The sequence below is a fragment of the Mustelus asterias genome, unplaced genomic scaffold, assembly GCF_964213995.1.
Source record: "Mustelus asterias unplaced genomic scaffold, sMusAst1.hap1.1 HAP1_SCAFFOLD_1083, whole genome shotgun sequence".
In the NCBI taxonomy this organism is placed as follows: domain Eukaryota; kingdom Metazoa; phylum Chordata; class Chondrichthyes; order Carcharhiniformes; family Triakidae; genus Mustelus; species Mustelus asterias.
Window position 1 is genome coordinate 97,463 of NW_027591028.1, and position 26,368 is coordinate 123,830.

The 26,368-nt window shown below is 44.9% G+C and overlaps 1 protein-coding gene across 2 annotated transcripts; it reads right to left on the reverse strand.

Moving 5' to 3' along the window:
• Positions 1–972: 972 nt before the first annotated feature.
• Positions 973–26,368, reverse strand: LOC144487839 (glycoprotein-N-acetylgalactosamine 3-beta-galactosyltransferase 1-like). 2 transcript variants are annotated; one of them, XM_078205913.1, is made up of 5 exons: positions 26,305–26,368; positions 25,990–26,179; positions 24,942–25,137; positions 20,638–21,305; positions 973–1,812 (listed from the first exon to the last, which is right to left on the reverse strand). In XM_078205913.1, the coding sequence occupies exons 2-5, from the start codon at positions 26,005–26,007 to the stop codon at positions 1,783–1,785; spliced, it is 912 nt and encodes a 303-aa protein (XP_078062039.1). In that variant the 5' UTR covers positions 26,008–26,179; positions 26,305–26,368; the 3' UTR covers positions 973–1,782. The 2 variants fall into 2 exon arrangements, with proteins under 2 accessions (XP_078062039.1, XP_078062038.1); XM_078205912.1 differs by lacking the exon at positions 973–1,812 and adding an exon at positions 9,350–10,710.

Here is a 26,368-nt window from a genome sequence, read left to right on the forward strand (position 1 = left end):
TTTCACAGAGAGTGGTGAGTGTCTGGAACATGCTGCCAGAGGTAGTAGTGGAGGCGGGTACAATTTTGTCTTTTAAAAAGCATTTAGACAGTTTCTTGGGTAAGATGGGTATAGAGGGATTTGGGCCAAATGTAAGAAATTGGGACTAGCTTAGTGGTTTAAAAAAAAGGGCTGCATGGACAAGTTGGGACAAAGGGCCTGTTTCCATGCTGTAAACCTCTATGACTATGACTTTCTGTCACGTTTCTCTTACTGCCCGTCTGCTCTGCATGGGAAAAGGAGGGAACCATGTTCTGACGGTACAATGCTCCCTACCCATTTCTCACCTCCTTCTCCACAGTCTCTCATAGGCGTTTCATCACACAACCTCTAGAATCTCTTGAACACTCTATCGCCCCTTCACATTCAATGGTGTTACCATCACTGAATCCCCCACTGTCAACATCCTTGGGGTTACCATTGACCAGAAACTCAACTGGACTCGAGGCATAAACACAGTGGCTGCAAGAGCAGGTCAGTGGCTAGGAATACTGCAGTGAGTAACTCACCTCCTGTCTCCCCAAAGCCTATCCACCATCTACAAGGCACAAGTCAGGATTGTAATGGAATACTCCCCACTTACATGGATGGGTGCAGCTCCAACACTCAAGAAGCTTGACACCATCCAAGACAAAACAGTCCACTTGATTGACACCACATCTACAAACGTCCACTCCCTTCACCACTGACGCTCAGTAGCAGTGAGTAATGGTCTGGGCTTCATTCACAAACCTTTGTAGTTTCTTGCAATTTTGGACAGAGCAGGAGCCATACCAAGCTGTGATACATCCGTAAAGGATGCTTTTTATGGTGCATCTGTAAAAATTGGTGAGAGTTGAAGCAGACATGTCGAACTTCCTCAGCCTCCTGATTGATAGAGCTTTGTTAGATCAGGGCATTGAGGGTTAAGGAACCTAAGGCAGCTTGATGAAGTTGAGCTCCAGATCAGCCACAATTAACTGGATGGAGGAACTTGCAGGCTTGAGGGGCTAAAAGGTCCTGCCACTGTCCTTGAGGAGAAATTTCACTGTATGTGCAAATTGTTTCTATTCATTTCCCCCAATCCCCCTCTTTCCTGGGCCATGAAGGTGAAGGAAGACTTTTCATGAGGGAACATTGGGCATCTAATCACCCCGTAATGCTGGCATGCCTGTCGCAATGTAGGCACACACAAAGTGCCACTGTATTGGGGACCTTGAGCAAGGTTGTTGGGGAGCTACCTGCAACAACAAGAACTTCCGTTTTATAGCACCCTGTAATCCAGTAAAACAGGCCAGGGCGTTATCAAATGAACGTTGACGCTGGGACAAAGAGGAAGAAGAAGAAATTAACACAGGTGACCAAAAACTCATTCAAACAAGCAGGTTTTTAAAAGGGCCTTAAAGGAGAGAGAGGTGGAAAGTGTAAGGAAGGAATTCTAGGGCTTAGCATCCAAGTGGCTGAAGACCGGGCCGCTAATGATGGGGCGAAGGAAATGGAAGATGAGTAAGATCCTGGAGTTGCAGGAACATGGAGCTCTCAGACATTTGTGAATTATTGGATTAGAAGGAGCAGGGTAAATAAACGTTAAAGGAGAAAATGTCAAAAATGTCATTGCATCACAACGCATCAGTAAGGTTTTACCCAATAGTTGACCCATCTCTATTTATTTGCCACCGCTTGCTTCGCCAAGAGGGTTGAACAGTGAAGAAAATCCCCTGCTGTTCTGCATTCAGCCAACAGGAGGCAGAGGTGTGAAGCTGTCTATCCCACTCCCGTGGTGTGGTGCTCCACCTGGTGGATGAGATGAGAACAGCTGAAATTTAACACAATAGCTTACAATTGGGGCCGATTGAAATTTACCAGCAAATTAATGTGTGAATCAGCACAAAAATGGAGAATGATGGCCAACAAGAAAGGAATGAACAAGAATTCATCCGATGAACTCACAGGAAGAGGGAGTTTGAGCATTATTCCAAACTGTTTGTTATTGTTCTATAATAGGAACTGTTTACTTCATAGACCCTTCTACCCTTGGCATTGTGGTGGAACTATTGCCAATATAGGCCATGTTGATGTGCATTGTCACAACGTCCATGCTGAAGGATGTGGTATATAAGGATATTTGTATGGTGGGGATTTTTGGATCAAAACTTACCAAACCAGACCTAATTCAAAAGATCAATTTTCCAAACAGAGATTTCACAGGTTAAAATATATTAATCTTGACAATATCCTGGCCATAGGGCTGAAGACGTATTCTTCAGAACTAGACATGTCCTTCACCAATCTGTTCCACTGCACTGGTATCTATCCAAATATGTAGAACATTGGGTATATCCAGTCCACAATAAACTGGACAAATCCACACTGGCCAATTATCACTCCACCAATCTCCTCTCAATCATCAGAAAAGTGATGGAAAGTGTCTTTGATTGTGCTATTAAGTGGCACTTACTCAGCAATAATCTGCAATTCTACAACAACCACCTCATCTCTTGACTCCCTGCCCACCATCTCAGGGGAAAAAAGCAAAATACTGCAGATACTGGAATCTGAAACAAAAACAGAAAATGCTGGAAAACCTCAGCAGGTCTGACAGCATCTGTGGAGACAGAATCGAGTTCTGATGAAGGGTCATCTATACTTGAAACGTTGGCTCTATTCTCTCCCCACAGATGCTGGCAGACCTGCTGAGGTTTTCCAGCATTTTCTGTTTTTGCACCATCTAAGAGACACAGGTCAAGAGTGTGATGGGATATTCTTCATTTTGCCTGGATGCATCCAGTGCCAACAACACTCAAGGAGCTCAACACCATCCAGGACAAAGCAGCAGTCTTGATTGGCACCCCATCCGCCCGCCACCTTAAACTTTCTCCAACACTGAAGCACAACGGTAGCAGTGTGTATCATACATGAGATGCAGCACAGTAACTCACCAAGGCTCCTTCAACAAGTACCTTTCAAACCCACAACATCCATCACTTAGAAAAACAAGGACAGCAGATGCATGGGAACATCACACCCGGCAATTTCACCTCCAATTCACATGAAATTCTGACTTGGAATCATGTTGCCATTCCTACACAGTGGCTGGGTCAAAATCCTTGAACTCTCCAACTACCAGCACAGTGGCACTTTGGGGAGTGCCTACGCCACATGGACTGCGGCAGTTCGAGAAGGTGGCTCACCACCGCCTTCCCAAGGGTAATTAGGGATGAACAATAAATGCTGGCAGAGCCAGTGACACCCACATCCCATGAATAAAAAAGGGTATTATTCCCATTAGTCTAACGATTCAAATAAAAAATGAACCAGTCGGATTAAACAAAAACTTTAAGGTATATAGTTTGACATTTTTTCTCAATATCTTTGTCACTATTGTCACTATGAATGCAGAGGAGATTTACCAGGATGCTGCCTGGTTTGGAGGGTAGGTCTTATGAGGAAAGGTTGAGGGAGCTAGGGCTGTTCTCTCTGGAGCGGAGGAGGCTGAGGGGAGACTTAATAGAGGTTTATAAAATGATGAAGGGGATAGATAGAGTGAACGTTCAAAGACTATTTCCTCGGGTGGATGGAGCTATTACAAGGGGGCATAACTATAGGGTTCATGGTGGGAGATATAGGAAGGATATCAGCGGTAGGTTCTTTACGCAGAGAGTGGTTGGGGTGTGGAATGGACTGCCTGCAGTGATAGTGGAGTCAGACACTTTAGGAACATTTAAGCGGTTATTGGATAGGCACATGGAGCACACCAGGATGATAGGGAGTGGGATAGCTTGATCTTGGTTTCAGATAAAGCTCGGCACAACATGGTGGGCCGAAGGGCCTGTTCTGTGCTGTACTGTTCTATGTTCTATGTTCTATTCACTGCAATAATCTGATGAATATTTGAAAGAGAAATCCAATTAATCAGTTTTCAGTGGTTCAACTGGAAGATTGGACAAGCTCCAAAGGAATTTCGTGCAAATAATCTGAGGCATCCTCTTTCAAAATAAAGAGTGTCTGATAAAAATAAAGCAGACATTCTGACTGAAGTTTGAAAGCCTGAGAAAACTCATTCTGCGACAGCGAAATCCCATCCCTGCACTTGCCCAGAGTTCACAAAGCAGCAACTGGTGAAATGGCCGATTGGGAGCGCTATGGAGTTGATAACTGCCCATCCCTGGCTTCGCAGCAACAATATTTTCAGGTCAGTGACTTTGTCAGTCGCAGGAGGTTATTGAAGCGTCCTGAGCAGAGAAGGCTCGGCACCTGCTCCACCACTCGTTGACCAATTTCAGCGGGTTGACCTCATTTACACCTGTAACACGCCTAAGGTCTGTCCTCGTGTCACTGGGGAAGCCATCTTCACTGATCCAGTGATGCCAATAAGGCAGGCATGTAGAGGGTGGGATCTTGCACTATGGAAATTAGGGAGGGAATGGCCTAGTGGTGTTATCGCTAAACTATTACTCCAGAAACTCAGCTAATGTTCATTGAAACATAGAATCCCCACAGTGCAAAAGGACGCCATTCAGCCCATCGGGTCTGCACTGACAACAATCCCACCCAAGCCCTATCCCCATAACCCCATGCATTTACCCTGCTAATCCCCCTTATATTAAGGGTCAATTTGACATGGCCAATCAACTGACCAACACATTTTTGGATGATGGGAGGAAACCGGAGCACCCGAAGGATATTCATGCAGACACAGGGAGAACAAGCAAACTCTACGCAAACAGTCGCCTGAGGCCGGAATTGAACCTGGGTCCTTGGAGCTGTGAGGCAGCAGTGCTAACCATTGTGCCACCATGCCTTTCATGTTCTGGGGACCTGGGTTCAAATCCCGTCACAGCAGATGGTGGAATTTGAATTCAATTTTTAAAAATTGGAATTAAGAATCTACTGCTGACCATGAAACCATTGTCGATTGTCGGAAAAACCCACCTGGTTCACTGATGTCCCTTTAGGGAAGGAAATTTGCCATCCTTACCTGGTCTGGCTTACATATGACTCCAGAGCCACTGCAATGTGGTTGACTCTCAACTGCCTTCTGAAGTGGCCTAGCCAAGGGCAAATAGGGATGGGCAATAAATGCTGGCCAGCCAGCGACACCCATATCCGAAGGATGAATAAAGAAAAAGTCCTTTTTGCCAACATTTTTCATTCAGAAAATGTGCATTAGCGATGTCCAACTTCCACCTGCAGTCTGAATCCTCCTCATAAGTACGTCCTACCTTTTATTTTTAAAGGAATCCTATTGCGATAATTTAATCTTCAAATGTGTAAAGTCTGCATGGCTAATCCTTTAAGGCATTTTCAAACCACAGCCAGTTTGCTATAAATGTTTACTTTTATCTGTGAGAGTCTGGTTTGATTTATTTTTGAAACTGTCCCGTTTTAGGACAAGTTGCAGAATGCGTCTGTGAGTTTGTTTACAGTCTGCAGGAAGTTGTACTCATACCACAAATAAACAGACAGCAACCTTCAAGCGTTTCTGACAGATTTATGGGGATGAATTGTGAAAGACGTTCTGTCACAAGGCAGAGATTGCTGGGACAGACCGGGCAGTGCGGAGCATCAGAAGTTGAACATTTTTGCGAATCAAATTAAAATATGCTGGAAGTGAAGTTTCCAGAATAAATATCATTAAAACAGTAATGTTGTTCCCCTGTATATTCTGCCAAATACCAGTGGTAAATATTTCTGCAATATTAGTGCTGCAGAAATAAGCAGTCTTGCTTTGAAGCATTGCTGTAAAAATAAACACTTTAAGTTTAATTGCGTGCGTTTTCATGCTGGGGAAGGGAACAAATAGCAGAATTCATTCTCCTGATTGCAATCAGAGACCTCTGCTGGAGTGTGTACGTGTGTGTATGTGAGTGTGTACATGTACGTATGTGAATGTGTACATGTGTGTATGTGAGTGTGTACGTGTGTGTACATGTGTGTGAGTATGTATGTGTGTGTGAGTGTGTACATGTATGTATGTGAATGTGTATGTGAGTGTGTACGTGTGTGTACATGTGTGTGAGTATGTATGCGTGTGTGAGTGTGTACATGTATGTATGTGAATGTGTATGTGAGTGTGTACGTGTGTGTACATGTGTGTGAGTGTGTAGTGAGTGTGTACATGTGTGTATGTGAGTGTGTATGTGAGTGTGTACGTGTGTGTATGAGTGTGTACGTGTGTGTATGTGAATGTGTGTATGAGTATGTGTGTGTGTACATGTGTGTGAATGTGAATGTGTACGTGTGTACATGTGTGTATGAGTGTGTATGTGTGTTTATATGTGAGTGTGTACGAGTGTGTATGTGTGTGTGAATGTGTATGTATGTGAGTGTGTACGTGTGTATATGTGAGTGGGTACGTGTGTGTATGTGAGTGGGTACATGTGTGTATATGAGTGAGTACGTGTGTGTCTGTGTATAAGTGTATGTATCTGTATGACATTATGGGCCCTATTTTACCATTTTAATTCTAAGTGCTGGGCGGACTTGAACCTGGGAGTGTTTCAGATCCGACTTTTAGACCCGTTCTCGGGTGCCCCCATACGCCCTCTGCCTGAAAAAATATCAGCGATTCTGAATCGGACTGCAGAAGCCTGTGGGTGGGGCTTAACGTGCTCAAAGTCCTGCAGCTCCGATTGGAGCCTCCAACTGCGCATGCGCAGTAAAAAAAGATAGAAAAACGCGCCCCTGCCACATCGCTCCTGGGCCGAATAATGCCTCCCCCTGACCCCCACAGACATTGCCCCATCCCCACAACATAACTGACCCCTTATCCTCCCCCCCCCCCCCCCCCGCTACCCGGACTGATCACAGCCCTCTGCCCCCCTTCCCCCCCCACCGATCACACGCAGAGTGGCAGCGGACCCCCATTGCCCCTGCCACCCACCCCCTCCCACTGGAGAGCCATCTGACCCGCCTCCCTCTTCTCCCACCAGAGAGCCGCCTCCCTCCCCCCTCCCTCCACCGAGCTGAGTCAGAGAGCTGCCGGAAGCTCTGAATTTACCTCCTCAGAAGCTGTAGTGCCCGAATCGGACCTTTGCGGATCATGTCTGTTTCGCGCCAAATTTGAATGGGCGAACGCGATGGTAAAGGGGGAAATGCAGGTAAGTTTGGGCGTGCAGCCCATTACAAAGAACAAAGAACAATACAGCACAGGAGCAGGCCCTTCGGCCCTCCAAGCCTTCACCAATCATGTGTTCCTAACTAGACCATCCGTTTGTATCCCTCTATTCCCAGTCTGTTCATGTGGTTATCTAGATAAGTCTTAAATGATCCTAGTGTGTCTGCCTCAGCCACCTTGCTTGGTAGCGCATTCCACACCCCCACCACCCTCTGTGTAAAAAGCGTCCCCCGCATATCTGTATTGAACCTTGCCCCCCTTACCTTGAACTTGTGACCCCTTGTGTTTGTGACCTGGGAAAAAGCTTCCAAATGTTCACCCTGTCTATGCCCTTCATAATTTTATAAACTTCTATTAGGTCGCCCCTCAACCTCCGTCTTTCCAGGGAGAACAACCCTAGTTTACTCAATCTCACCTCATAGCTAAGACCCTCCATACCAGGCAACATCCTGGTAAACCTTTTCTGCACTCTCTCCAAAGCCTCCATGTCCTTCTGGTAGTGTGGTGACCAGAACTGGACGCAGTATTCCAAATGTGGCCTCACCAACATTCTATATAACTGCAACATCATATGCCAACTTTTATACTCTATGCCCCATCCAATAAAGGCAAGCATGCCATATGCCTTCTTCACCACCTTTTCCACCTGTGCTGCCACCTTTAAGGATCTGTGGACTTGCACACCCAGATCCCTCTGTGTGTCTATACTCCTGATGTTCTGCCATTTATTGTATAGCTCCCCCCTGCATTAGATCTACCAAAATGCATCACTTCGCATTTATCTGGATTAAATTCCATCTGCCATTTCTCCGCCCAATTTTCCAGCATATCTATATCCTGCTGTATTCTCTGACAATGTTCATCACTATCCGCAACTCCAGCAATCTTTGTGTCGTCCGCAAATTTACTAATCAGACCAGCTACACCTTCTTCCAAATCATTTATATATATCACAAACAGCAGAGGTCCCAGTACAGAGCCCTGCAGAACACCACTAGTTACAGACCTCCAATCAGAAAAAGACCCCTCCACTGCTACCCTCTGTCTTCTATGGCCAAGCCAGTTCTGTACCCATCTAGCTAGTTCACCTTTGATCCCATGAGATTTAACCTTTTGCACCAGCCTGTCATGAGGGACCTCGTCAAATGCTTTACTAAAATCCATGTAGATGACATCCACGGCCCTTCCCTCGTCTATCATTTTTATCACCTCCTCAAAAAACTCAACCAAATTTGTGAGGCATAACCTCCCTCGTACAAAACCATGTTGTCTATCGCTAATGAGACTATTCAGTTCTAAATGTGTATAGGTCCTATCTCTAAGAATCTTCTCCAACAATTTCCCTACCACGGACGTCAAGCTCACTGGCCTATAATTACCCGAGTTATCCTTGCTACCCTTCTTAAATAACGGGACCACATTTGCTATCCTCCAATCCTCTGGGACCTCACCTGTGTCCAATGAAGAAACAAAGATTTCTGTTAGAGGCCCAGCAATTTCATCTCTTGTCTCTCTCAGTAATCTAGGACAGATGCCATCTGGCCCTGGGGATTTGTCTACCTTAATGCTTCCTAAAACACCTAACACTTCCTCCCTTCTAATTGCGATCTGTTCTGACGGGTCTACACATCCCTCTGAGACACTACCAATCAACGTGTCCCTCTCCTTTGTGAATACTGATGCCAAGTATTCATTTAGGATCTCACCTACTTCCTTGGGTTCTAAGCTTAATTCCCCTTTGATCTTGAGAGGTCCAACTCTTTCTCTGACAACCCTCTTGTTCCTAATGTATGTATAAAATGCCTTGGGATTCTCCTTAATCCTGTCTGCCATGGACACTTCGTGACTCCTTTTTGCCCTTCTAATTCCCTGTTTGAGTTCTTTTCTACTTTCTCTGTATTCCTCCAGTGCTTCATCTGTTTTTAGCTGCCTGGACCTTGTGTACGCCTCTTTTTTCTTTTTGATTAGACCCACAATTTCTCTGGTTATCCATGGCTCTCGAATCCTACCTTTCCTGTCCTTCCTTTTTACAGGCACATGCCTGTCCTGCATTCCTATCAACTGCTCCTTAAAAGACTCCCACATGCCAAATGTGGATTTACCCTCGAACAGCCTCTTCCAATCAACAGCCACCAAATCCTGCCTAATCCGGCTGTAGTTAGCCTTCCCCCAATTCAGCACCTTACCCATAGGGCAAACCATGGAAAGGTCCGTTGCCTCAGGTGGGATTTTCCAATTTTGGGACGATCGCGGACAGAAAATCCCGTTCATAGGTCACAACAAGACCATAATAATTACTTTCAGAATTGTTAAATACAGGAATGTACCTGCCGTAGTGAATGATTCCCAACGTCCTTCTGGCTCCATTTTTATTTTAAAACAGTCATATTCAAAGTATTTCTGCCTCAAGAAACTGCCAAATACTAATCCACTCCAATGGACCCCCTGCAAACACCAAACCATTTTGAGTGACTCTCTGCCATTATTGACAGTACAAGAGACCTCCTGCAAATATTGACCCATTACAGGAGATCCTTATAAATATTGACACACTCCGTATGACCCGGCTTCCCCTCTAATATTGACCCATTTCAAGAGACGGCTAAATCTTTCTGAGGACTCTCTGTCCAAATTTCTGAAAGACAGTCTGAGATACCAAAGTAAACAACAACATTATCGTGAAGAACATTTTTATTTGTGCGCAGCGAGAGAAATGAGCCGTCACGTTTTGCTGCCTTTGCGACAGGCACCATTTCATGTCAATTATTAATTTGTCTGATTGTCTTCACAGGTTGAGCAGTGAAATATCCAGTCCCCAGTCTGGGCAGCTGGTTACCAACAATGGGATTACAGTTCTCAGCACTAAACACACCTTGACCCTGCTCCACGGGAAGCAACATCCTGAATAGGGGTGGTACTTTGATTTGTAAGTTGATACGCTTTCTGAGCAATACCTACTGGAGGAACGTTGTTCAAAATTGCACCAATTGTAAGTCAACTACCTTGATGATTCACTGCGATAATAGAAGGTAGAATTCATCTGCCTCTTGTGCATCCTTGATTTTAATGTCAACACCATTGGCGCTGTGCCTTCAGCTGTTTGGGTCTTGTGTCCTTGAATTCTCTCCCTATATTGCTCTGTCCTTCTTTGAGCCACTCCTTAAAGCATGTCTCTTTGGCCAAGGTTTTGGATATTTGCCCCAGTGTCATCTTTTGTGGTTCTGTGTCAAATTGTGTTTGTCTGTGAAGTGTCTTAGGATGTTTATTCACATTCTAGGTGCTTTAAAAATGCAAGTTGTTGTTGTTATGCATTCAAGGTCTGCTTGACATCATCTTCAATAAAGTTAGAAATGAAACTTTGATTCCTTTGTGTCTTTGCACCAATTTTACCTCTTCCCTTTGCCTTTCCCTTCCTTGGCTCATCCGAGTGTTTTGATTGGGCTTGGAAAATCCGTACTTTTTCTGTATTTGTATCCCACAACGTGAAGGTGGTAAATGAAATATTCCAGAGTGTGCATGAACTCAGGGGTTACGTAGTGAAAGGAAATTGCCAAGTCGGAGCAGCACTCAGGACCCTGGGGAAAGAAGGACTGGGTTACCACCAAAACATTAAAATATGGCAGCCATTTCTCAAGCTTTTAAAGTAAAGTTTATTTATTAGTCGCAAGTAGGCTTATATTAACACTGCAACGAAGTTACTGTGAAAATCCCCTAGTTGCCACACTCCGGCACCTGTTTGGGTACACTGATGGAAGAATTTAGCATGGCCAATGCACCTAGCCAGCACGTCTTTCGGACTGTGGGTGGAAATCCACGCAGACATGGGGAGAATGCGCAGACTTCACACAGTTACCCAAGTTGGAAATCGAACCTAGGTCCCTGGCGCCGTGAGGCAGCAATGCTAACCACTGTGCCACCGTGCCACCCTAAACCATGCACATCACTTTTATTATGTTACCACAGATGCAGACTTTTTAACGTCCAAAGTGGAATTCCAGAAGTTTGGACAAAGAAATATTATTCTAAACTCGTCAAAAAGCCACTTTTTCGGAAGGTGGGTGTTAGGAGTAAGGGAAGAAGGACACTCGTCTTGCCTTTTATGAATGATCACAACAATTTCTACCACACTAAATGAGAAATTATAAGTTCTAACTATAGGTTTGCACTCATAATGTGCCTCACTTATGCTTGCTAGAAATGGCATACATTAATTCACAGGGACCCATTCTATGCAAACAAAAGGAATATGTTCAAGCCTTGTGACTTTTTTGAATTACCCACGAACTTGGGGAGCCTATAGATCCCCCTTGCCTTCTCCATGGCAACACCTCAACCAATCAGAGTCACCTTGCCAACCAAGCAGCACCTTTTTCTCCTATAGTTATAAATTGCTGTGATTGTTTGAAATTTGGCATTCTTGCATTTGTCCTGATGAGTGCAAGATGAAAAGCTTTGGCAACATGTCTCTTTTCAGCAACATGGGATTCTTTTTAATAACTTAACTGTACTTAAGATGGTTCAAAAGCAACTTTACTTTATGTTCTTCACAGTTGTTGACCATTAGAAGGATGACAGCAAGTAATGAAAAACTTGAAACCTCCAAGACTAGCTTATTGGTTTTATATTATGATCTCAGTAGAGACCGATAACTCATAAAATTAAATTCAAACACCCAGTTATTAACTGAAAGAATTACACCACAAGATTTCACATTTTAATCAAAACAACCTTCACTGTGCAAGAGTTAAATAAAGCTAGTTCTACTAATTTAACACCATATTTCATAAATAATTGTACTCTACACCTAAAAATGTCAACAGAACTCCTTATTCTAACTTTATTTCCACTCAACAGTTCCCCTATATTTTACAGGATCTTGAAGATTCCTTCATTTCTTCTGATGTGCCACAGCTCTCAGGAATTCAGATTAATTCGCCTCAGTGTTCCTACTATTCTTCTTGCCATACCTCAAAGTTCTACTTGTTTTACCACTAGCATCGGCTAACTTTCTTTTAACCACCTCATGATTGTGGACACCCCAACCCAAGCATGGGTCTCACTGCATTTTTCCTCCAACTCAGAAACAGCCCTGATTTCAGATAGCCCACTGCTCAAAGTCCACAGCCCCTTCTGAGCCCCCAGTGCTGCCAACCTTCTCTCTTTCAGCTTCCAGGTACCAACTGCCTTGTTTCTGGGAAGAAGAGCCACAGAGATAAATCCCAAACAATTCCCTGCACAACCTATTTCCATAGCAATGTGATGCACCTAGGATGTTCCAGATAGAGATTCAAACCTAGCACTTCTGCCTCACAGCGCCAGGGACATGGGTTCGATTCCCGGCTTGGGTGACTGTCTGTGTGGAGTCTGCACGTCCTCCTCGTGTCTGTGTGGGTTTCCTCCAGGTGCTCCGGTTTCCTCCCACATTGCTGGTTAGGTGCATTGGTCATGCTAAATTCTCCCTCAGTGAACCCGAAAACAGGTGAAAGAGTGTGGCGACTAAGAGATTTTCACAGTAACTTCATTGCAGTGTTAATGTAAATCTACTAATAAATAAATAGACTTAAACCAATTATCTCCAATTCTCAAACTCATCCTTTTTTCTGGAAAACCTTGTGAATAATTTAAATCTCTTATGAAGATAATTGTCTTGTCTGAACCAAGAAACTCAGACACGGGCCACGTTTGGTTTTTTTCATTTGTGCACTTCCAAATCGGACCTTTGAAACAAGCACAAATTCAGTTTTGCCAACATTGTCCCCATCCCAAGGGAAAGATGCCAGCCAGAATACCAGGAGAATTCCCAACTCTTCCAATGGACATAAGAATGGAATTATTTCTCTGATGGGCGGGCAATCTGCAATGCCAGTTTCATGTCCAAGCAGTTCCAAATATTATATCCTACCATCATTAACCAGTCTGAAATCAGATAACTCCATGTGGACCAGGGACTGAACCTGGGACTTTCTGAATCTGGACCACTTCTGGAGTATTGTGTGCGGCTTTGGTCTCCACAGTCTCAGGATAAGGATACAATTGCACTGGAGGCCGTACAGTGAGGTTATTCACTTTGGAAGCAAAAACAAGAAGGCAGATTACTACCTGAATGGCTGTAAATTGGGAGAGGGGAGTGTGCAGCGGTACCTGTGTGTCCTTGTGCACCAGTCGCTGAAGGTAAACATGCAGGTGTAGCAGGCAGTAAAAAGGCAAATGGTATATTGGCCTTCATTGCAAAAGATTTCAAGTAGAGGAGCAGGGACGTGTTGTTGCAATTATACAGGGCCTTGGTGAGGCCACATCTGGAGTATTGTGTACAGTTTTGGTCTCCTTTTCTGAGGAACAACGTTCTTGCTCTCGAGGGAGTGCATGCAAAAGTTTACCAGGGATGATTCCAAGGATGGCAGGACTGATGTATGAGGAGAGATTGACTAGGTTAGGATTGTTTTCACTGGAGTTCAGATGAATGAGGGGGGATCTCATAGAGACCTATAAAATTCTAACAGGACTAGACAGGGTAGATGCAGGAACGATGTTCCCAATGGTGGGGATGTCCAGATCCAGGGGTCACAGTCTGAAGATACAGGGTAGACTGTTTAGGACGGAGATGAGGAGACATTTCTTCACCCAAAGAGTGGTGAGCTTGTGGAATTCATTACCACAGGAAGTAGTTGATGCCAAAACATTGAATGTATTCAAGAGGCAGCTGGATATAGCACTTGGGGCGAACGGGATCAAAGGTTATGGGGAGAAAGCAGGATTAGGCTATTGAGTTGGACGATCAGCCATGATCGTAATGAATGGCAGAGTAGGCTCGAAGGGCCAAATGGCCTCTTCCTGCTCCGATCTTTTATGTTTCTATGTTCAGTAGATTTGTCCCTGGGATGAGAGATATGATAAGCAGCTGAGTAAATTGGGTCCAAATTTTCTGGAGTTTAGAAGAATGAGAGGTGAAATATTTGAAACAAGCAAGGTTCTGAGGGGGCTCGATAGGGTTGACTGGGAGCGATTGTTGCCACTTATCAGGGAATCTAAAACATGAGGGCACAGTCTCAGGATGAGGGGCCAATCATTTAGGACTGAGATAAGGAGAAATTACTTCACTCAAAGCATTGTGAATCTTTGGAATTGAGGTTTGTGGATGCTTCATCATTAACTACATTTAAAGTTGGGATAGACATTATAGATTTCTCTAGGAATCAAGAGATATGGGGAGTGAGCATGAAGGTGAAGTTGAAGTCCGAAATCAGCTGTGATTGTATTGAATTGTATTGTATTGATGGGCTGAATGGTCTACTCCCATTTCTTGTGTTCATGAATCTGTATGGCTCTTGCACTAATCTCAGTAGTCATTGTACCATCAGACAAAGGAACACCATCCAACAGCAATCAATGGAAAACCTTTATTCCTGATGCCAACTGCCTCAACCTGGCTAAAGGTAGTTAATTCAGCACAGTCCAGCAATCAAACCTTGGATCTTTTGGTCTGGATTGGTCAGTTACAAACTGCAGCACCTGTCCTGTGTGCTTTCATTACTGATAAAATGTTTCTATTCTGCAACAGGGGGTAACGTTTAAAAGAAAGATAAGAATTCCTGGTGCCTCTCATTACATCTGCTCAAGAGCCCGTGTGATGTTCTCATTCCAGAGTCATAAAAATATCTCCCAACTAGCCCAAAGCATTACTCACAAATCCATGTGTTTGGTACAATATCTGACATCTGTTGCTGACAAGATCTCGCCTGCCATCTGCCATAATTGAGTGCAGGAGGCAAAGAATATAAAAACCCAGGAGATTAAAAGATACACAATACTACTGAACAAGGGCAATAGTCGCAAGCTGTAAATGTGTTACTGGCTGTTACAGGTAAACTTGCACTAGGTAAGACAATATTCTGATAAGAAGTGCACTGCTAGATTTGTTTCAAATTAAATATTTTCATTGGTCCTGATCTGCAATAGAATTTGTTCATGGGCAAATTGTACTCATGCCAACCAAAATGTTATGTTTTTAATAGTGTGCTGGACTTAAAGGAGTTTGTTATCATTTTAAAACATAGACGTGGCATTAAACCACAGGATGCTAGTTAGTTAATTTAGCTTTATTACTGGATAATAAACTTGATTTCTTCTGGGAAGCTATTTAGTTTTTTAAATTAATTTTGTTCCTTTTGCTCACAAACTTCTCCTTTCCTTCTTCTCCTCTCTCCTGCTGGAATCCAGTTTTCACACGACGAATCCAGTTCACGACACACGACGGCGCAGAGTCGCTGAGCAGAAACTGATAGCCAAGTTCCGCACACATGAGGACGGCTTCAACCGGGATATTGGGTTCATGTCACACTACCTGTAATCCCCACAGCTTGCCTGGACCTGCAGAGTCTCACTGGCTGTCCTGTCCGGAGACAATACACATCTCTTTAACCTGTCTTAATGCTCTCTCCACTCACATTGTTTGTACCTTAAAGACTTGATTCGCTGTAAGTATTTGCATTCCAACCATTATTCTGTAAATTGAGTTTGTGTCTTTATATGCCCTGTTTGTGAACAGAATTCCCACTCACCTGAAGAAGGGGCTTAAGGCTCCGAAAGCTAGTGGCTTTTGCTACCAAATAAACCGGTTGGACTTTAACCTGGTGTTGTTAAACTTCTTACTGTGGAATCCAGTTTTACCAGTGCCCCTACCCTCCAGTATCACAGTAAGCTGCCATTATGTTTTGGCAGTGAGTGCCGACAGGTTATTCAGTTATGAGTGCATTACAGCTAAGTCCATCCTCTCCCCAACCAACGCGCACACTCACATAGGCTACTGGCAGAGCTCTCTGGGCAGTAATCAGGAGACCACCTATCTCAGAAGAGAGAACCATTGCCAAATTTCCCTTCCCTAATCCAGAGGAACTGAGACCAATGGTAACATCCTGACCACCAGGATTGGGTGGCTCAAAGGAGTTGAACCTGGAATTTCCGAATTTGTACGTCTCAGCTATTGATTGGCATAACGTGATGAGCTGTTAGGAAACATTCTCATCCTCGTTCTCAAGTCAAACCAAAAACATATCATTGAACAATGCAGCCAGCAAGCAAGCTTAATGCAGATCAATGGGCGGTATGGTGGCACAGTGGTTAGCACTGCTGCCTCACAGCACCAGGGACCCGGGTTCGATTCCCGGCTTGGGTCACTGTTTGTGTGGAGTTTGTACATTCTCCCCGTGGGTTTCTTCCAGGTGCTCCGGTTTCCTCCCACAGTCCAAAGATGTGCGGGTTAGGTGGATTGGCTATGCTAATTTGACCCATAACGTCAGGGGGACTAGCTCGGGTAAATGCATGGGGTTATGGGGATAGGGTCTGGGTGGGATTGTGGTCAGTGCAGATTCGAAGGGCCGAATGACCTCCTTCTGCACTGTAGGGATTCTATGACTGGAAAGCATGACTCTCAACTGACCTGAAATATCACTTAACTTTCAGTGTGGTACAGAGTTTCACCTTCAATTCATCTGACAGTATGTGTGTAATTGGACGGATATTCAAACTCAAACTATCCAATCAAATACTCAGAACAGAAGTTCTAACCATCCGATTTGATTGGTCCAATCTGAAACGGTGACTTCACTCTCGGCCCCAGCTGTTACAGGGTTTGATTTTGTTACTAATTGGTAATTACTAACATTGACACTGATTACATCATTAATTCTGGCTGTTTCACTCTGTGTGATATTGTTCAATTTCTCTGCAACATACAGTATTGCATATTATGATCTAGTATTATCGATCGACTATTAATCCAGAAACTCAGCTAATGTTCGGGGACCCAGGTTCGAATCTCACCATGGCAGATGGTGGAATTTGAATTCAATAAAAATATCTGGAATTAAGAATCTACTGATGACCATGAAACCATTATTGATTGTCGGAGAAACCCATCTGGTTCACTAATGTCCTTCAGGGAAGGAAATCTGCCGTCCTTACCTGAGCTGGCTTACATTTGACTCCAGAGTCACAGCAATGTGGTTGATTCTCAACTGCCCTCTGAAATGGCCTAGCAAACCACTCAATTCAGGGGCAACTATGGGTGGGCAATTAATGTTGGTCAGCGAAGCCCAATTTAAAAATTGTTCTGTAGTTGCAACATTCAACTGCAATGGATCCTTCAATATTTCTTTAAATTCATTTATGGGATGTGGGTGGTGGTGAACTGCCTTCTTGAACTGCTGCAGTTCCTATGATGTAAGTATACCCACAGGGCTGTTAGGGAGGACGTTCCAGGTTTTTGACCCAGTGACAATGAAGGAATGGCGATATATTTTCAACTCAGAATGGTGAGTGACTTGGAGGGGAACTTCCAGCTGGTGGTGTTCCCATGTGCCTACCGACCTTGTCCTTCTAGATAGTAGCAGTCATGGATTTAGAAGGTACTGTCCAAAGAGCCTTGGTGAGTTCCCACAATGCATCTTGCAGAATGTACTGGAGGGAGTGAATGCTTGTGGAAGGAGTGCAGTCAAGTGGGCTGCTTTGTCCTGGATGGTGCCAACTTCTTGAGTGTTGTTGGAGCTGCGCTCATTCAGGCAAGTGGAGATTATTTCATCACACTCCTGACTTGTGCCTTGTAGATGCCAGACAGACTTCGGGGAGTCAGGAGGTGAGTTACTCGCCATAGGATTCCCAGCCTCTGACCTGCTCTTGTAGCCACTGTATTTATATGACTAATCCAGTTCAGTTTCTGGTCAATGGTAACTCCCAGAATGTTGATCACTGGGTAGTGATCAGGAGATCACCTATCGCAGGAGAGAGAACCTTTACTAAATTTTTCTTCCATAATCCAGAGATAATGAGACCAATAGTAACACCCTGACCACCATTCTGGCTAAGACCAAGTGACTCAAGAGGAGCTGCTGCGTTGCCATAAAGTGAAGTTTGATTCAGTGTTTTCAAGCAAGCTTTTGACAGTCATCCATCAGAAAAAGTTCCCAGTTGAAGTTTAAAGCTTCTGAATGGTCAATTTAAATTACGTAATGAAGCTTTCAGCACATCCGGGCAAGCCTCAGATTCTCCCCTTTTAATAATTAATTCAGTCCTCCAAAAAAAAGTTGCATTTTTGGAAGTGCTGTGTTTCCGTTAAGACATTAAATGAAGTCCCAAATATCCAGGGACTGGATATTTAGACAATAATTATTTACCCTGCTGGATCATGAACTCGGTCAGCATGGTGGCACGGTGGTTAGTACTGCTGCCTCACAGCGCCAGGGACCTGGCTTCGATTCCCGGCTTGGGTCACTGTCTGTGTGGAGTTTGCACGTTCTCCCCGTGTCTGCATGGGTTTCCTCCGGGTGCTCCGATTTCCTCCCACAGTCTAAAGATGTGCAGGTTGGGTGGATTGGTCATGTTAAATTGCCCCTTAGTGTCAGGGGGACTAGCTAGGATAATTGCATAGGGTTATGGGGATAGGGCCTGGGTGGGATTGTGGTCGGTGCAGACTCAATGGGCCGAATGGCCTCCTTCTGCACTGTAGGATTCTATGATTCTACGCCAGTTTGAAACACTCAATTGAATTTTAGCTGATTTCGAAAAAAACAAAGTTCCCCCTCAATCCGTGTGGATAATTGAAAGGACTGTAAGAGTTAGAATCATAAACTCACTCTGCGCGGGTGAACCCATCATCGATATCCAACATTAACTTGAAAAAGGACAGAAAAACTGAAGGAGAATTGTTTTCATAAATGGATTCTTACAAAAAGCAAGGCTGGCGAAAGGCTGTACTGAAATTAAAAGGCTTGACTATAATGATTTTTAAATGGATAATGGACAGTTATCACTTTATTAATGTCTAAATATAGAACAGCTCTGTTTGGCAGTGAAATCTAACAATCGTCATGTAGAGAAAAATAGGTTTTCTCCCTTCGCAGGGTCGCTAAAAACCATCAATTCTTGATCTCTGACAAGTACAGCTGATAAACCCTCAGGTCTCTACTGTATGTTCTGTTCTGCCCAGAAAGCACTTTCTAAGTAGAATCATGTGTTCAGGTACAATCGCAGTGCCAGTTAGTTTTAAGCTTTCTATCCACTAACAATTCAAAAGCATAATAATAGCAGTAAATTAGTTGAAAATCTTCTTTACTCTCTCTCTTTGGCTTCCGCAGTGAGGTCACGCTCTCAATGTCCCACCAATCGCATAGCGAGCTGCTTCCATTGGGAATGAAGCATTTTCCATCAACAAGGTCAAGCCAACCAGCTGGACAGCTCAGAGGATAGACAATCCAGAAATTGCTGGGGGGGGTGGTACAAACGTGTGGTGTGGTGGAATCAGGCCAATTGAAATACTTTGGGCAGACACCCATCCTGGTCTGGCAACAAGAGGGAGAGTTTTGCTGCTGGCCTCTACCAAGTCAGCTAGACACAAGGCTAGGGAGCCCACGATCTAACTTGACCATAAGGCAACCCCAAAATTATGTGGGATCCATTTTTTGCCAGGGAATGGTTGGCCTTCTCTGTCAGGTCCAGATAGTGGGGGAGGGGCCCGGAAGTCTCCATTTCCAGCAGTATTTTGCAGAAGGCTGTGCCAAACTGGATTCCAACCAAAGTTTTACTGTATGCCGCCTTTATTTTACCAACGTACCTCCCATCCCTAAGCCAGGATACTTATCTCTGAAAGGAGAAAGGTCTCAAATTCAATCTCTCAACTTTGTATTCAGTCCATTGATGTCATCCAGGCAGTGGTATAGGTGTTTTAATGATTGCAAGGTCTGTGGGTTAGCGGGGAGAAAATTATTCAGTATCAATTGTTGATTGCTGCATAGTGACTCCTGCTGGACATTGGGTGAGTACAGGGTTGTGGTGCCCTTTATACATACCTGGCCTAGAATGTTGCTATATTAACATAGGAACATAGGAACTAAGAGCGGGAGAAGGCAATTCAGCCTTTCAAGTCCACTCTGCCATTTAAAATGATCATGGCTGATCTTACCTTGGTCTCAACTCCACTTTCCTGCCTGCTCCCCATAGCCCTTTATCCCGCTTTTCATCAGAAACATATCGATCTCTTTCTTGAATCTGTTGATTGATTCTGTCTCCACTGCACCAAGGGGCAGTGGGTTCCACAGATTCACAGCCCTCTGAGAGAAGTAGTTTCTCCTCATCTCAGTTTTGAACCTACCTCTTCTCTCACTCTCTGGGTGGGATTTTCCAGCCACACTCACACCAAGGCCGGAAAATCCCACCCGAAGTCAACTGATCTTTGCCTGGTCCGTGTCACGCATGCTGCGATTCCTGTGGCGGGTGGGACAGGAAAATTCCGCCCTATATCTATGACCTCTTGTTGTAGACTGTCCCACAAGGGGGATCATCTACTCAACATCTATCAATCCCCTTTAGCATTTTATCTACCTCAATCAGATGCCCCTCATTCATCTGAGTACAAGCCCAAGTTATTCAAATGCTCCTCATACGGCAGCCCTTTCATCCCTAAGCACAGGTTGCCGTTGATTGTTGTCGCATATAATTAGTAATATACTTACGTTCTTGGCTTTGTAGTAGGTGAATTTCCAGTACCAGAACTTGCTATCTGGATGGCGTTTTATCAAATGACTCAGCAGTGAAAGAGGTAAAAATGTCTCCCTTAAGTGATCATCTCTGGAATCTCCAGGTGTAATCCCAAGTATTTCCATGCATTTGCCCAGTGCTAGATCCTCAACATGGGAAGTATGATTGCAGGTCTTATCGCTGAAGGCTGCCACGTACCTTTTCAGAGCTTCTCTGCTCAGAACATAGCCGGCTCCTCCGCTCATGTAACCCTCCTTGAGGAACATTTTAAAGCGTCGCCCCATGTACAAAGGCTCATCGGGGCTGTACTTTGAGAGCAGCAATCGGAGGTTGTCTATGACGACATAGGTGTCATCGTCGGCCTTCAGGAACCAGTCAGCCTCGTCGATGTGGTGTTTGTGCACGTAATGGAAGGCTCGGATGGTTTTCCAGTACAGCTGCTTTCTGCCCTCTTTCGTTCCCAGGCCAACGGTGGGGAAATCTGGATTGCTTTCTGAGCTCATGAACAGCAAAATGCTGCAGCGCTTGCCCCAGGTGGCTTTGACGTGCTTGGCTTTCGTCTCCAGGTTCTTGGGCGCAGTCATCACCCAGCAAAGGATACGCACTTTCTTGGACAACTCATCTGCCACAGAGTGATCCCTTCCTGTCAATGATAAAAACAGATTGCAACACTATCACTACAATCCAAACTGAACCAAGGGCGTGAGTCCACTTTAAACATAAAAATGATCAATATTTGATGTGACGGTAAAACCAGTTTAAATCCAGTTACACATTAAATATCAACAGCGAATAGCATTGATCATTAAAGGTACTGATGTTTGTGATGATTACACATTCCTCTCAAAATACACATGTAGAATCATAGAATTCCTACAGTGCAGAAGGAGGCCATTCAGCCCATCGAACCTGCACCGACAACAATCCAACCCAGTCCCTATCCTTGCAATCCCCACATATTTACTCTGCTGATCCCCCTGACACTAGGGGGCAATTTGGCATGGCCAAATCAACCTAACCCGCTCATCTTTGGACTGTGGGAGGAAACCAGAGCACCCCGAGGAAACCCACACAGACACAGGGAGAATGTGTAAACTCCGCACAGTCATCTAAGTCTGGAATCGAACCTGGGTTCCTGGCACTGTGAGGTGGCAGTGCTGACCACTGTGCCACCAGGCCATCCTGTGTTTGAGCTCACAATATCAACAGCCCTTTAAATCCTATTTACACATTTTTCTTGATGTTTTTTTCTCCCTTGCAGCGACAACGGTTTTCATTGGATACGTCTTTGTGAATTCTTGCAGTGCAAGGCTCCAAATGGCCACTCTTCGGGTCCGATTTTACCAATCGGAGCCTAAGGGCGGGATCTGGGCGGAATACGGATCTGAGCCCCTAATCCTCTTTCCAGCGCGCCCATATGCGTTTTGCCGGCTCCGGTCCGATTCGCGCTGTGGGTGGGGCTTAGCGCTGCTGGAACGATCGGAGCTCTGAACTGCGCATGCGCAGTTTGAAAAAAATCTGAAGCAGCGCGCCCGGGCGGGGAGAAAAAAGCAGAGAGAGCGGCTCTCTGACACAGACCATCTGGGGGGGGGGGGGGTGTGACGTATCATCCTCTGGGGGAGGGGGGCGGTGGGAGGGAAGGGGGTGTGACCGATCATCCCCTGAGGGAGCGGGGGGGGGGAGGGGTGGGAGGAGAGGGGGTGTGACCGATCATCCCTGGGGGGGGGGGGAGGGTGGGAGGAGAGGGGAGGTGAGACGTATCATCCTCGGGGGGGGGAGTGGGCAGGGGGGTCCGCTGCCACTCTGTGGCCGATCCCTCCTCCCCACCGGAGAAACGAATCCCTCCTCTCCGGAGTGGCCGCATACTTCAAACACCACGACTGTCATTATTCACCTCAGCGGAACGCTGAGGATGGATCGGCCGCAGAATGGCAGTGCCCCCCCCCCACCCCCAGAGGATGATACATCACACCCCCTCTCCTCCACCCCCCACCCCCCCCAGGGGATGATCGGTCACACCCCCTCCCCTCCCACCCTTCCCCCCCAGAGGATGATACGTCATATCCCCTCTCCTCCTCCCAACCCCCTCCCAGCAACCCCGCCCCCCCAGAGGAGGAGCTGGGTCAGAGAGCCGTTGCAGTCTTTGACCCCGCTCTTCAGAGGCTGCAGCAGCAACTTCGGATTTTTATTCAGCAGGTCGATTAGAGCGCGGATCCGCATCGGACCAGAAGACGGTAAAGTGGGATTTGGCGGTAGAGTTGGGCGCGCGGTTCATTAAGTCGATTTAAATGCATGCAAATGCATTTAAATCGTCGTGCCACCCGATTTGGGTGCGGGCCGAACCCGTGCCCGAATCGGGTGTCGGTAAAGCTGCAATCTGCTCGGAATCGGGTGCAGGTCACGGTATAGGCCCGACGCCCAACTTTACCGCGATTTCGCGCCCTTTTGGTAAAATCGGGCCCTTCATGTGGAAACCGGACAATGCATGTCCACAGGCTATTCATTTGTGGGTGCGTCATATTCAGGTTCAGTGCTGATTCTCCCTGAATCTGAGCACTCTATAGTAACTGTACCCCACCAGCGATCAGGAGCAGGAACTCTGGTTGACTGTTCCTCTCACTGGTGTGGAATTCAAACAAAATAACTGCAGCACATATCTACTCCCTTGGGGACTGAACCTTCAACCTTCCCGGTCTATATATCATTGTACCATACCAAAATGGTCCAATTACGGATCCAAGCCACCAGGAGGTTATTTATTTTAAACTTCAATGACACACTTTAGTCAGTGCATTGGATTTGTGAATTCAAGCTCTGTGCATATTAATATATCATCAATTAGTTCTAGGATTACGATAGATCTTGAGCCGCTTTATCCTGTGTTTCTTTGATTTGATTTATTATTGTCACATGTACTGGCATACAGTGAAAAGTTTTGTTTCTTGTGCGCTATACAGACAAAACATACCGTTCATAGGGAAGGAAAGGAGAGGGTGTAGACTGTAGTGTTACAGTCATAGCTAGGGTGTAGAGAAAAATCAACTTAATGTGAGGTAGGTCCATTCAAAAGTCTGAGGGCATCAGGGAAGAAGCTGTTCTTGAGTCGGTTGGTACGTGACCTCAGACTTTTCTATCTTTCTCCCGATGGAAGAAGGTGGAAGAGAGTATGTCCGGGGTACGTGGGGTTCTTAATTATGCTGGCTGCTTTGCCAAGGCAACGGGAAGTTTAGACAGAGTCAATGGATGGGAGGCTGGTTTGCATGATGGATTGGGCTACATTCATGACATTTTGTAGTTCTTTGCGGTCTTGGGCAGAGCAGAAACCATATCAAGCTGTGATACAACCAGAAAGAATGCTTTTTATGGCGCATCTGTAAAAATTGGTGAGAGTTGTGGTTGACATGCCAAATTTCCTTGGTCTTCTGAGAAAGTAGAGGCATTTGGTGGGCTTTCTTAACTATTTGTCGGAAATTGAATGAAGTTGTCTGGGGCTGAAGAGTGATTCAGGCTGGTGACATGGTGGCACAGTGGTTATCACTGCTGCCTCACAGTGCCAGGGTCCCGGGTTCAATTTGGTGACTGTCAATGTGGAGTTTGCATGTTCTCCCCTGTCTGTGTGGGTTTCTTCCGGGTGCTCCAATTTCCTCCTACAGTCTGAAGATGTGCAGTTTGATTGGCTATGCTAAATTGCCGCTTACTGTCCCAAGATATATAGGTTAGAGAGAGTAGCAAGGTAAATACATGGAGATACAGGATAAGTCTGGGTAAGAGTTGGTGCAGACTTGATGGGCCGAATGGTCTCTTTCTACATTGTAGGGTTCTGTGAAAATACTTTGTACTACTGGTGTACTAGTGCAGTATTTAGTGATTCCTCAACTGGAACCATGACATAAAGCAACACGGATTGTTTCGTATGGAGTTAGCACTCTTAGCTGAGTTGTCAAGTGCTGCAGGAGTGCTGACTAAAGGGGAGGGAGTGAAGGTACCCAACCAAACAACTAGCCTCTGATGGATTTGACTAGAAAAGGCACCTGCAAATTCCACGGTGCCAAGGTAGTGTGCCACACTGTCCCAGTTGAGGAGGACTTTGTTAATGTAAGAAGGGTTAATGTGAGAAGGGAAGCAGAGGCTATGGAAGAATGAAATAAATCCTCAAGACATAAAAAAGATGAAATGAAATAAAAGCTGCAGCAGCTTTGTATGCTGGAGAAGCTAAGATGAATAACAAAAATGACGCCACTTATCAATTTAAGTCACAAGTAAAGGATTAGTTACTTACTTGAACTAGAATTTGTCATTCCTTTCACAAGGGAATTGTAATGATGGAAGTTGTGACGGTTTTGATTAGTCTGCGTGTTGCGTTGAATTTGTAATGTGGCCTTGCTAACAAAATAGGAACAGATGAAAACCCCTATCACAATCCCAACGATAAAGTTGATGAAGGAGTGCACAGACCTTGGAACTGCCATCGTGTTCTGAGAAATGCAAAAACAAGTCACCACACGGTTTGAGAAATATGATGAATTATGCCACAGTAACCCTGACCGAGGTATTTGCTTCGCCTGCTCATACTCGAATGACCTGATCAATGATACAATTGCAAATCTAAATGTTTGCTTTTTAAATGCTGTAATTCAATTTAAAAGTGAAAGGGTAGAGGCTCATAATTGTGAGGGCAGGCAAGGAAGATTAAAGAAATGACATCCTGCGCTCTCAACCAGATTAAATCTGATTTCCTTTGAATATAAATTCCTGGGCTATTTACCTGTGTTACACTTGTACCACGCAGTGCCAAGTCAACAGACCTTCAACAAGTTGAAGGTTCCACATTGGAGTCTGGCCAGTAACAAAGGAGTTCTGCACATGCATATTTGCACAACTCCAATTGCCTTTCAATGTTAGGACAGAGTCAATGACAAGACTAGGTCAATGCCAACATTAGAAACATTAAAATTAAAGTGAAATGGATCACAAGGGACTTGATACCACACTAGGGTGAGGCTGTATTGTAACCAGTACTGCAATGCTTTTAGCCTTGAACTTCAAAAAGACATACACATGTTGGTGGATTGGGCAGATAAGTGGCAGATGAAATTCAGTGCAGAGAAGTGTGGGATGGTTTATTTTGGCAGAAGGAATATGGGGAATCAGAATAAAATGAAAGGAGAAACTTTAAAGGAGGTGCAGGAAAGAGGGACCTCAGTGTATGTATACATTGGGTCATTGAAGGTGGCAGGGCATTTTGAGAAGGCAGCTAATAAAGCGTAGAGTATCTTTGGCTTTATTAATAGGGATACTGAGTAGAAAAGTAAGGTGGTCATGTTCACCTTGTATAAGACACTCATTAGGCTTTAGCTGCACCCAGTTCTGGGCACCATCCTTGAGGAAGGATATGAAGGCATCGGAGATAGTAGATTCACAAGAAAGATTCCAGGGATAAAGATTTGTATCTATGAGGATAGATTGGAGAGGTTGGGTATTTGAAGAGAAGAAGGCTAAGAGGAGGCTTGATAGATCCTGAAGGGCGAAATGGAAAATGGTGAGAAACAGTTCCCACTCAAGAGAGCACCAAGAACTAGAGAGCACAGATTCAAAATAATTGGCAAAAGGAGTAAAAGTGATATGAGGAAACAAAATTTCACCCAGAGAGTGGCTGGAGTCTGCAACAAACTTCCTGAGAGGGTGGTGGAGGCAGGTTCAATCGAG

What these genes read in the sequence shown, in the direction of transcription:
- LOC144487839 (XM_078205912.1), bottom strand. An exon ending in AATGACAAATTCTAGTTCAA is followed by an intron (nt 21,306 to 24,941) that starts GTAAGTAACTAA and finishes TATCATTGACAG; the next exon opens with GAAGGGATCACTCTGTGGCA. An exon ending in CCTACTACAAAGCCAAGAAC is followed by an intron (nt 10,711 to 20,637) that starts GTAAGTATATTA and finishes TTCTTTCCCCAG; the next exon opens with GGTCCTGAGTGCTGCTCCGA.